Genomic DNA, 12,120 nt, shown 5'->3' with positions numbered 1-12,120 from the left:
AAATTGAAACAAAGTGACAAAGAACAACAAAGTAACGAAGTATTGTACAGTACAGTGGAAAACACTAACCTAGGTGGGGAGGGGAGGTTATTGTTTTGAGAGAGAGTCCTCCTCCGTAAGGACATTGGGGAAATCTCTTTCAGGGCTTTTCTCTCTTCTTTGTCTCTTAGCTGCAGGGTCAATTTTGGTGAAAAATCTGTCTGTAGTCACTTGTTTTTTCCTGCGCTGCATAACTCTTTGAAAATGAGAGACCATGTTATCATTCATAAGATTCAACACTCTGTTCGTTACAGTTATGTTGGGCGGTGCTTCTCAAAGAAATCCTGGCACTCATTCCATTTTTTCATAATGGATTGTATCACATCACTGCTAACCTCCTCCCTGTCTTCCTCTTCCTCAGTGGAATCCTCCTCAGCAAGTGCCTTCTGCTGCTCACTCTGGAGTTCAGCAAGTTCTTCTGTCATCAGCTCCTCTATGTCTTCCCTGCACAAACACAACTGCGACTCGAGGTGGGGTGGCATGGGGAAATGGCCACGATTGTGCTGGTTGTGGGGGGAGATGGCCGAGATTACGCCCATCTTTCCTGCATGATCTTAGCCATCTCCTCACTCGTGCGGGTGGGGAGATGGCTGTGATCTTAGTTGCCACTCAATGCAGAGTTCGCAACCCAAGTCAAAATTTTCATGAAATTTTTGTGTGTGACCCGATTTGGTAGTGAACCAAGACGTTCGTGAGCCAAGGCACTACTGTATAGTCAAATAATGGCTTCCACTGCTTCCTTGTAGACTCAACCTTGGAGGGCGTGACCGATAAGCCAATTGTCGATTGCTGTGCCTGTGGAACTGCAAAATACAGGCTTACCTTCTATGGAAACTGGTCAGAGAAATCACACCCCAAAGATTATCCACGTGAGTATTTTTATTATGATAGACTACCCTGTGATGTCCTTTTTTAATTGTTCTGTGTGCAAATTTTTATATGGCAAATTATTGTAAGCCTTTCCGAGACATTCTGTAGAGCACAGGATAGAAAAGGTTTTAATAAATAAATGAATAAATAGATAGATAGATAGATAGATAAATTTTGCACATGTGCCAGACAGCGAACACCTGAGCATCTAGAGCCAACATCTGATCTGACATGATGAAAGATTTTTCAATAGACATTGTTTCATCACCTTTCAGCTTCCTCCCTTTCTATTGCTACCCTGTAGCAAAAGCAGTAAGATGAAATACAGACTTAGACTAGATTTCAAAGCATTTCTAAATCAGTGCTCTCATTGTGTCGGCGCCTGATTGCTGTGATCCCGAACCACCTGCATCTCCAGCGTGCATGTGCCGCTCTGCACCATTCTTTGCAATATTGTGCCTATACAGCATATACATTTAACATCTGCATGACATTTCAAAAGACATTAACAACCGCTCTTGGTGTGCAGCAATTTATGTTCAAGCCCCCAGATGCACACCAGGGTTGTTGGACTGAGATGAGTTACAATAAACAGCATATAAAGCCATCCTCCTTCAGTTTTATAGTTCTTTGGTCACTTTATTTAGACTTTTCAAATCTCACAGCTGATCTTTAACTATTGGCCTCACATCAGTGACAATGAAGCAAAGCAAGTGACCTGGAATTCTGAGTCACATTTATTTTTTTAATAAAGATCACACAATGGACAACATATTACCTAAGTGTAAAGGCTTTGTGTGCAGTTTTATTCTCTAATATTGCTGGGTCCCCAAGTGGCTCGCTGACATTCATGCTGCCAGAACTTTGTCTTTATATCAATTGTTATTTGATATAGTCTACATAGATTTTTGTCTCAACTTTATTAAGTTGAATACCAGCCTAGCTCAGATATAGAGCTGTGTCCATTAATAAAAGAGTTTATATTGACATATTAAAATTGTGGCTTGAATTTGTGGATGTGAAGCTGAGACTGCAGAACAAATGAAAAGGGGCTGGGTATTCTCACAGCTGAGATTATGTGGGGTTGTAGATGAGAAAGAGTATTTTGGTACCAGATACCAATCAAATTTATGGCCAAGGTCTTTTGGCTTCTGTCAAGGAACCATATAAAAAGATGAAGTTATTCTATTACTGCATCGGCATCTTTCTTAATATGTGGATACTTCCCCTGCTTTGTTTACTTTTATTTTTGAATAATGAATACATATGAGTTGTCTCTTGAACATTAAATAGATCATGGACAAAATCCTATAGCTTCCTGGCACTGTGGAGAGGTGGCCAGAGAATAGGGAGGACTTCCTTTGCAAAGAGGGGAGAAATGCAGAGATTGCTAAAATCAACTCCCCAAATATTTTGGGGGGCATGGCTTGTGTGGAGGCTGCCCTGGCCTCTGCAGTTCCTTTCCTTTCCACTGGATGCCCATAACCCTCCAAGTCCAGAGGCTCAAGGGCAGCCAGCCTGGTTGGTGACCTAGGCATCTATTGCCATTGATATTTCAACATGGTCCTCAAATGGTCCTTGGAACCAGGGGTTAAAACAAGAACAACCCACTGACACCCCTGTAAAATGTTTATAGTGTTGCATTGCCTTAAGAATGCTCTTAAAACTGTTTGCAGCACAATGTCAAAGTAGTATTTTGTTGAATGGGTATTTAAGATGTTCATGGATGCATGATAATTTGGCTTGCAAAGGTACTTAAACAAATGGATGGCTCTGGGCATATCCCTTGTCACTTGCAGGGGAGAAATTGCTATCCAACATGAATCTCAATCCTTGCCAGCAGGGCCAGAAATAACAGTGAACCAGAATGTACTGCATTTTGCACATATAGTAGAAACTCTGTACAAAGAGGATGTTTCTAGTTGGCGAGGTATCCAGAGGGCCGCAGTGAAGGGGAGATACAGACGAACCTATTATAGAGGACCCAGGATGCTGCAGGATTGTCACATGCCCAGCATCTCATTCACCAGAGTGGGTGTGCCACCATCAGGAGAGGGTGGTGAGAGAATGTCACAGATTCATGCTGAGTGAAGTACTGGCCCTCCAATGCAGTACTCCATTCCAGGTGAATATTCTACTGCTTTTTAAACTGGAGCTTATTTATAACTGTGTGGTCAGGATCACAACTCAGACCTTTCATCGTAAGTATATTATATGGAAGCAACTGCGGCTGATGTGGCCAGACTTGGTGTTATGCAGTGGAAATGGTGGTGGGTTTGGATGTGGAGGACATTAGTTCACAATTCTCCAGCTAGCCTGAGCATCATGGACTAGTAGACCATTTGACTTAGTGCAAAATACTCTGAACACATTAGATAGAATCAACAAGCATTTTGTGTGCTAAAATATTGTGTGGCTATGGTGGCCAAGCTCCTTGACCTTCCCGTTTTTATATTATTTTTTTTAAGTAATTAAAACAAGTAACTAGAATGCTGTCATGTGGGAAATGAAAAGCTGTGCTCCAGCCCCATCTTTATTTAATTGGGATCAGTTAAAAAGAGTGGCTTTGTGAGTTAGAGCTCAGACTTTCACCTCTGCCTTGCACTTTGGATTTGGAGTGCCCTGGTGGTGGTAGTAGTGGCCTTGCCTTCCATGGCAGCCATTTTATGAACAGGTCACCTCCCCCAATGGCAACCATTTTGTGAATGTGCCCTTTACTGCTCTCCCAAATGTGCCCACTGACCCCTCCCCAAAAAGAGAATGGAGGCCACTGCCTACGTAAATACTTAACTACAATTGAATTAAATGGGGCCTACAGTGAAGCTACTTTTTATCAGCTGTTCAGAATTCAGTAGGGAGACAGTCTTTCTGAAATGGTACAAACACCATGAATTCACTTATGGGAAACGTGGGTTCAAGGTATTCCACTGGGAAGATTGCTGTCTGCACTCCTTCCCTGCTGGAAAACCAAGTAGTATACAAGCTACCTCACAAGGTGAACCAGATATCAAGTTCAAAGCCCTCTATACATTTAAGAGTCATCAGAGTAATAAATAATAATGCAGTGATTGTGATACTTTTCCCCAGGTGCTGGGTAATGAAGTTAGGATTAAATATTGTTAAACTTTACGATAGTGATATAAAACACCCGGAATGGGCAGCCATTCTTCTTCACTTGCCTGCCTTCCAATGCAAGCTCACCCCATAAATATAAACATTTGAGTGCTGGCACTTCTGTAGCAAGAAATATTCTCTTTGCTTTATTGTCATTCTGAAATGGGATGATTTTGACACTAATGGAGACAGCGCGAACCCCAGCAGAATATCCAACAGCAAATTGTAACTATTAATTCCAGAGAGGCCAGAAAACATTTCCTCCCATCCGCATACGCTGGTTTTTAAAAAGTGCCTGTCAAAAGGGCTGTTTATTTTGCTTAGGCCGTGAAACTATTAAATGAAACAAAAGCTTAATCACTTTGGACTGTGGAGAATCATGTTTAGTTTGTCATCATAGCATAGCAGCAATGTCCATAATATGCTCCCAGCAGGATGACTTCTGTAAACCTACTACTTTTTATTTTTTATCAAATTAAATTTCACCTGCTGTGTTAATTTTAGGAGAGTTCGTGCTCTGAGCATCTGGCAGAATTATTGGTTAAAAATATTTAGGGCTTAATACTTGTAATTTCCAGTTGGTACTTGAAAAGATGGTTGGTTCGGAGTCCAAACCATGTAGTTGTGGTGTTTTTAAAGAAGTATTTTCCCACCTATTGAGAATAAATTTTGACTCAAGTGCTGGCTATATTAGATTTCTAATAAAAATATAGAAATAAAAAGCTTTAAAGAGAGCTCAGCTTTCCCTTTGCCCTGGGAACATTAATATTACTAACTTATAAATGAGATACAAGCACTTACACTTGGTGCTGATATCTCCTTTTGAGTTACTTACAAACTTTTATTTACTAGGTTGTCTTCTAAAGTGCACTTTAATATAGATCTAATTTTTAAAGCTCTGTTCTTGGCCATGCTCAGAAAATGCTTCTTTAATGTACACACACATACACACTTGAAACAATAAAATGCAGCCTTGAGTGAAAGCAGCTGAATCATTTATTAGATGACATGCATGGCAATTTGGGGAGTAGCTCCAATTTGTGCTTGTGAACATCTTCTGAAAAGTTGCATAGGCAATGAACTGCAAAACTACATTTTGCTCAAGTGTTCAACAGAACTGCACACCTACTAGAAGGAATTCCCATTGAGTTCAGTGGGACCGAAGGTGCAGAATAACAGCCCCGTCTCTGTCTGCTTTTTTGAGGCTATGTCCCACTGAAGTGAATAGTAAATAATCTCAGAAAAATGAAGGGGTATGCCCAAGTCCTAAGCATGCATATTAGAGAGTAGCTTCAATTGAATTTAGCATTCTAAGCAAATGGGCCATGATTTGGTTTAAGCTTCACTTTTATAATAACAAGTGATACAGATGCATCATCCCCCCGCACCCCTGTCTGCTGCCTCTCCCTGGCATTTGAAAGGAATGCTATGGTTTATGACCCAGTAACTTGGAATGAAGCTGATTTAGTAGGCCATTGAAATAGGCCATTATCATCTATCCCATATTGCATATGGGAGCAGAAGCAGAGATACAAGCCCTCTGCACACAGGCTGGAATTGCATACAATGAATCCATGGGTTGCCAAAGTCATAACTGCGTGCTCTTAAGCAATCCTCTACATAAATGATGTTATTTGCATTTTATGAGGCATGTAAGAACCAAAATATCTCCACACAGAAGTGACGAATCAGTTCTAAATGCACAGGCTGTAGTCCAAATCTCTATACAAGAATTGTTACTGCCTAGTCATATGCATCGGACAGAGCGAACAGTATTGGTTCTTCCATGTGAGAAGAAGGTAGAGAACATCCTAAGATGTGTGCTTGTCTGTTCCTAACATACTTCATAGGCAGCCTCAGGAAGGCGTTCCCAACTGGAGAGCATCATGACCCATCACTAAAGCCCTTCGGGAAAACTGTCGACACCCTTTTACTTTCCATATTTGCATGGGCCTGTTCATGATTTGATTGCAGTGTTGTTGTTTTTGTGGGGGCATGGAAATCTGTTTTCTTGTTGAAACTGACTGTTATTTATTCTGACCTTTATTGATGCATGGCTTATATTAGTGCTGTGCCAAAAAACTTCAAACCTATTTTTTTGGAATTTTCTAGTGCAGGGCCTGGCTTCAGTTTACTTTTTAAGCCTAGATGATGGTGGTGCTTTTTTGTCCAGTTGTCTCTGACTTATGGCAACCCCATGAGTGAAGGCCCTTCAAAATATCCTGTCCACGAATGCCCTGCTCAGCTCTTCTAGGTTCAAGGCAGTGGCTTCCTTTATGGATTCAATCAATCTCATATTTGGTCCTTCGACTTTCCCTAACATGATGGTCTTCTCCAGGGAGTCTTGCCTTTTAATGATGTGTCCAAAGCATGATGGCATCAGTTTTGTCATTCTTGCTTCTAGGAAAAGCTCTGGCTCAATTTGATGTAGGACCTACATATTCATCTTTCTGTCCAGGGTATTCACAAAGATCTCCTTAAGCAGTAAGTTTCAAACATGGAGGTGGTGGGGTATTGCTATTTAAGTTTTAAGAAGCTCTGCCTGCTGTCCTAGCACTGTGGTGCTCTTAGCGTACAGCTAGCAGCTCCTCTTGGAATGCCCAAGAGACCACATGATGACCACTGAATCCTAAAAGCTTTTGAATTATCTGCTTTTTTTCACAGTACTGCCAAACCTTTTTAAAGGGGCTTTCAGCTGGGCAGCCGCTGGTGGAATGCTCCAAGACTGATCATGGTCTCCCCGAAACTCTGTGATTAGTTTTTGAAATTCTCCTGTACCTTGCAAAGACAAAAACCATGGGAAAAATCCTCTTTTGTAGGGATGAGAGCATTTTATGTTTATGCAATTTGCCACAGCAGTAATTTTATCTTGTGAAATGCCTTCAGATGGTTCTACTCTAAAAGGCAGCTAAGAATATTTTAAGTATATAAAATACGTGGCAATCATTTTTTGTATGCTTGCTTGAAATGTTTTCTTCCATTGCTTAATGTTGAACAATAGATCTTCATTTCATGTCATTTCCATAGACCAAATTCATCCTTTCTTTTTTCCTCACCACTCTCTTTGACAATTTCAGTGTCTCTTCAACTGTTTGCATTTTTAAATAGTTTTGCCTATTAATTTTACCTTCCTTGCCTTTGCTTTTTTCTAACACTGTGGTGTGCTTTTTGTTGCTGTTCCTATTGTCATGTGCTGTCAAGTTGTCGCCAACCTATGGTGAGCCTATGAATCAAAGCCCTCCAAAATGTCCTTGATGGCTCCATTCAGCTCTCCCAAGCTCAAGGCTGTGGCTTCCTTTATGGAGTCCATCCATCTCATATTAGCTCTTCCTTTCATCTTCTGCCTTCAACTTTCCCTAACATACTTCTCCTCCCCATTAAGTTTTTCCCTCTCATGATACGCATGACAGATGACAGCCTCAGTTTTGTCATTCTTACTTCTTGGGAAAGCTCTGCCTTGATTTGATCCACTTGTCAGTCGAGGGTATTTGCAAAACTCCCCCCAGCATGTTTTGAATGCATTGATTTCAATCCTGTCAGTTTTCTTCATTGTTCTTCTTTCATACCCATATGTAGTAATTGGGAATACAATAGCATGGATGATCTTGGCTTGTTCTCCAGTGAAATGTCCTTACACTTGATGATCTTTTCTAGTTCCTTCATTGCTGCCCTTACCAGTCGCAGTCTTCTTTGAATGTCTCAGCCGCAGTTTCCCTTTGAATCGATGACCAACCAGCTAGTAGCACTCTTTCAGCAGAGGCTCTGGGTGGGGATGCTGGTCTGTGAGGTCCGGGGCGTGGGTGGCAGAAAGCTGAAAAGAGGCACCAGCACCCAGATAATGCAGTCAGTAGACCATATGACCAAAGTTGACTCGCCAGCCAAATCCAGGTCATTATCGAGAGCAAGCCACGGTCAAACCAGAAGCAAACAGGGAACCAAACAAAGCATAGTCCAGATAGCAAAGTGCAGTCAAAACCAGCCAGAGATCAGGAGCCAAGAGGATAGCGCAAGGGCAGGAATACCTTTGGAGCCAGAGCACTTCAGCACACTGAGAGCCAATGTTACTAAGGCAGCTTCTGGCAGGAAGAGCACTTCTTAAATAGCTCTTCCCCCAGAGATCCCAGGTGGCGTTTGTGAAGGCCCTGGCAGCTGCAGCAAAGTCTTGGACTAATCCTGCAACTTCCAGGGCTGTTATTCTGGCGTTTGGCGAGCAGGAGGAGCCCTGAAGCTGCCCAGATCCTGACTTGCTTTGATTCTAGAGTCCCAGCTCTAAGATCATAGCCCTCTTCCAAGGTTGGAACTGGGACTTCTAAAATCCCATGACTCCCTAGATGATGTCTAGAGGCCATAGAATTGCTCTGCCCAGGACAAAGGGCACCTGCTTTATAGCAAGTTAATAAAGAATAGATTGTGTTTCATTGGTTTAAATTTAAATGTCAGGTACATTTCTCCTGTTTGTAACTTACAGTTCCATACAAAAGGCATAAAGTTTGTAGGCATTCTACTATTGTCTCAGTGCATCGCACTTTCCATCTTCCAGATGGCTTGAACCAAAGGATTCCATTTGATTGTTGGAGATTTCTTGCAGACATTGAATTAATGGTTTTGGGGGTGGACTGGTTGGTTGGTTGGTTTCAGATTGGAGAGTTTGCATGCTGTGTCACTTTCACAGCCTCTCAGTTCCCCACTCCCTTTGAGCTTTGCAAAGAGTGCTGTACAGAGCTTTCTACAAAGGAATGAATCCATTTGCAATGCAGTACCTCTTGTCAGTTTGAGGAATGTATCCATTTGCAAAGCAATGCCTCCCAAGTGAAACTAATGTGAGAAACCAAAATGAAGGTGCCCATATTAGTTTCTCACATTGAAACAAATATACAACTAAAAATAAGTATAACCTTGTGTTGTAGTGTTTTTTATGTAGTCACCCTGAGCTCTGTGCATGGAGGGAGAGGATATTACACAACAAACACAACCAACAAACAAACACAACAAACCTGCATATTTAAAGCAAACACATGCTTGCAGTGTGGATAGGTGTGTGGCCTTAACATCCCTGTCTGTGCCCAAAAAGAGATTTTGTGAGAGATAATTGGAAAGAACATGATGTTTTACAGATGTACCAAAAGATTTTTAGGAAAGAAACTCTCAAGGAGAGGATCCTAAAACCAGCAGAAGTAAGACTGCTTAGTGGACAGAGAATGCTGGCAAACAGTTTGAATGAAAAGGGAAATGGAGTATCCTGGGACGTGGCTGGCTGGCTGGCTGGCTGGCTGGCTTCCTGAACAGGATCATTCCATATTATAACCGTGTTACAGGGCTTGCTTGATAGTTCAGTTTCACAGCTCTTGGCACTAGTGTACACCACAAGTCTCGCTGCAGTGTTGCATTGCAATAAATGGGCAAGCTGTTCAGCCAGACTAACCCAATTCTGGCCTGCTTTCACAGGCTACCTGTATGCTTCTGAGCCTGGTTTAGCCTATAAAGCCCTGTAGAATTTGGGACTGCAATGCCTGACAGAGCACCTCTCCCATCCTGGATCTACCAGGACAATATAACCCACTTCTGAATCCCTCCTCTGAGTGCCACCTGTGGTATCACAGGGTGGTGTCAAGAGGGGACCTCCTCAGTGGTGGCCCCACAATTATGGACTGATTGCCCCCCTGAGGAAACCTGGCATCAACTCTATCGTCTGATTGGCACAAGGTTAAAATGACCTTTTCCCAGGTAGCATTTAAGGGTATTTAGTGGCATGATGGGGTATTTTTGTCTACTATGAGTAGGTCTCTTTTCCATTCCTATGGAGTCAAAGGTCAGTTGAAGGAGACAATACACTATTCCATAAATGCTTAATAGATTTTTTTATCGTTTTTGATTAAAGGACGAGCCAACCACTGGTCTGCAATCATTGGCGGATCTCATTCAAAGCACTATGTACTTTGGGAATATGGAGGATATGCGAGTGAGGGAGTTAAACAAGTTGCAGAGCTGGGATCACCTGTGAAAATGGAAGAAGAAATTCGGCAACAGGTAATTGTAATGTAATCAATTAAAACAAAGAGGAGAATATACCTTGTTAAAAATATACATGCCAGGAGCTGACAATATTTAATGAGACAGCTCTGAAAGATCTTGTTATTGTTATGATTCTCAGTCTCCATTCTAGCAAACCTTAATGAAGTCAATTTGAGTTTTCCTGGATAATGATTTTAAGATTTAGTCTGTAATTGAATATCCAGTAAAGGCCACATTCTGATTCACTCTCTTCTTAATGAAACATTGAGCCATAGACTTCATCTATAGCTTTGTCTTCGTGGTTACTCTGCACAGCATCCTTAACATGATTTTTTCTCAAATCAATGGGAGATTAATGTGGAAATGTCCTGCAGTATCAGTAATATATGCAGGGTGAATCATTATGGCAGGCACGGGATTGCCATTACAACTTCCTGGATTGCAGCGGGTCAAATTTGTTGGTGGAAATGAGAAATGGGACTGTAGATGGAGCCTGAATTCTAGTAATAGGCATCTGATGTAAAGCTCATACAAACTGCCGTCAGAAAAATCAGTGCAGCGTTCTCATACTCTCTTTGATGTTCTTAGGAGGAAGACATGCAATACTAATTTCAGATGAATGGTTGTGTTAGTGTGCAGCGACACAGAGGGCTTGCCGTACCTTTAGTGGCCTCAGACAGCAGGTGTTGGGGAAGAGGACATGGTGGCAAATAGCATTGTGTGAGCAATCTGTTTTGGAGGTGGGAATCCGTGGGACCTTCTTGACCTGGGCTTCTCAGCATTTGTCCCACTTTCCCTCTGACTCGGAATGAAAGCTTGCACTGGCATCCAGCGGAAAGCAAGCCCAATTGTTCCATCTAACAATACAGATGAATATGTATATTTCATGAGAGTGGTTCTACTTCTGCACACTTGACTTGTGGGCTTTGCAAATGTGTTGCACATGCTATACACGATGCTTTAATTGTGTGCTTATCCCAAGCCCAATTCTGGTCCATCCAAACGCCAAGTGCTCATCACATCTGTGTGATCCTTTCCCTAAGAGGATGATAGGGAAGAGGAGAAACTGAATTTCTACTAGATGTTATTGGTAAAAGATTTTGTCTCATTATTCTTCACTGGATAACAGGAGGATTCCCTCATCTTTAAAGAAATCTACCTTCAGAATGGTTTTATTTCCATCTCGTCTTTTGACAGCAGTGAAGGAAGACATCACTCACTGGGCTGTACAAAAAAATAAAAACGAAGACTGAGGAATTAGCATTACAAAATGGCAGAACAGGGAGATACATATGGCAATTGAGGGCAATGCCTGACCCCCAGGGCTAAATTCTGATATTTGATATGCATCTATGGCTCTTGTTATCTTCAAGGAGAGTTCTGTCTGTGATTCAAGCAGCAGAAATTTGTACCCAGGAGTATTCCCTCAGGCCGTACCAAGTTTTGTGCTAAATGTGTCCTGAGCTAATACTTCCAGGCATGAATTTAAATAAGGATTCGTTTTCATATATCAAATGTGAAATGAATGAATAGTTGGATTCTCTTGGTTTCACCCAAGTCTGCTTAGCTAAGCAAGAAAAGTGTGTATGCCCAGAAGGTAACGCTTGCCATTAGCATGAGATGCTGTGCTTCCAGCTGGCCTTGTTTCATTTCCCCCAGGTGTGGAAAGGGTGTTGCTGAGGCCATATCTAGAAAATAGAGAGGCTGCATGGCTACCCCGGGAGTCCCCAGCCAGAGATGATAATACAAAATGTATGACATCAGGCTCAGAGGTTTCCTGCCCCAGCTTCTCTTTGATGGCTCTCACCTGGGGAGGGTGGCAAGAAACCCCCGAGTATGATGATACCATGATGTCAGTACATGATCCGCATTTTCTACTGCTATCTTGGTCATGGTGGCTACATGCCGCTGCCAGGAGCAGAGGCAGGCTGCCCCAGTAACACTTGTGTGAGAATGTCTTGCTGCATTCATGTCCTGCTTGTGGGAGTCCCACAGGGATCTGTAGAGGAAACAGGATCCCAGACTGGATCGGTTTCCAGCTTGATCCAGTAACGCTTCCTTAGGTTGTTATGGGCAGCTGATCAC

General features: G+C 42.1%; 1 protein-coding gene across 1 annotated transcript in view; it reads left to right on the top strand.

Moving 5' to 3' along the window:
• SPON1 (spondin 1) overlaps positions 1 to 12,120 on the top strand; it is a 339,096-nt gene that overhangs the window by 121,982 nt on the left and 204,994 nt on the right. The window contains exons 5-6 of the mRNA XM_044425965.1: positions 786 to 908; positions 9,902 to 10,050. Of these exons, the coding sequence (XP_044281900.1) occupies positions 786 to 908; positions 9,902 to 10,050 (272 nt within the window). The remainder of the gene's footprint in view (positions 1 to 785; positions 909 to 9,901; positions 10,051 to 12,120) is intronic.

This window comes from Varanus komodoensis, unplaced genomic scaffold (genome assembly GCF_004798865.1).
Source record: "Varanus komodoensis strain SLA01 unplaced genomic scaffold, ASM479886v1 scaffold16, whole genome shotgun sequence".
NCBI classification, from domain to species: Eukaryota; Metazoa; Chordata; class Lepidosauria; order Squamata; family Varanidae; genus Varanus; species Varanus komodoensis.
This window is presented reverse-complemented; position numbering and strand designations above follow the sequence as displayed.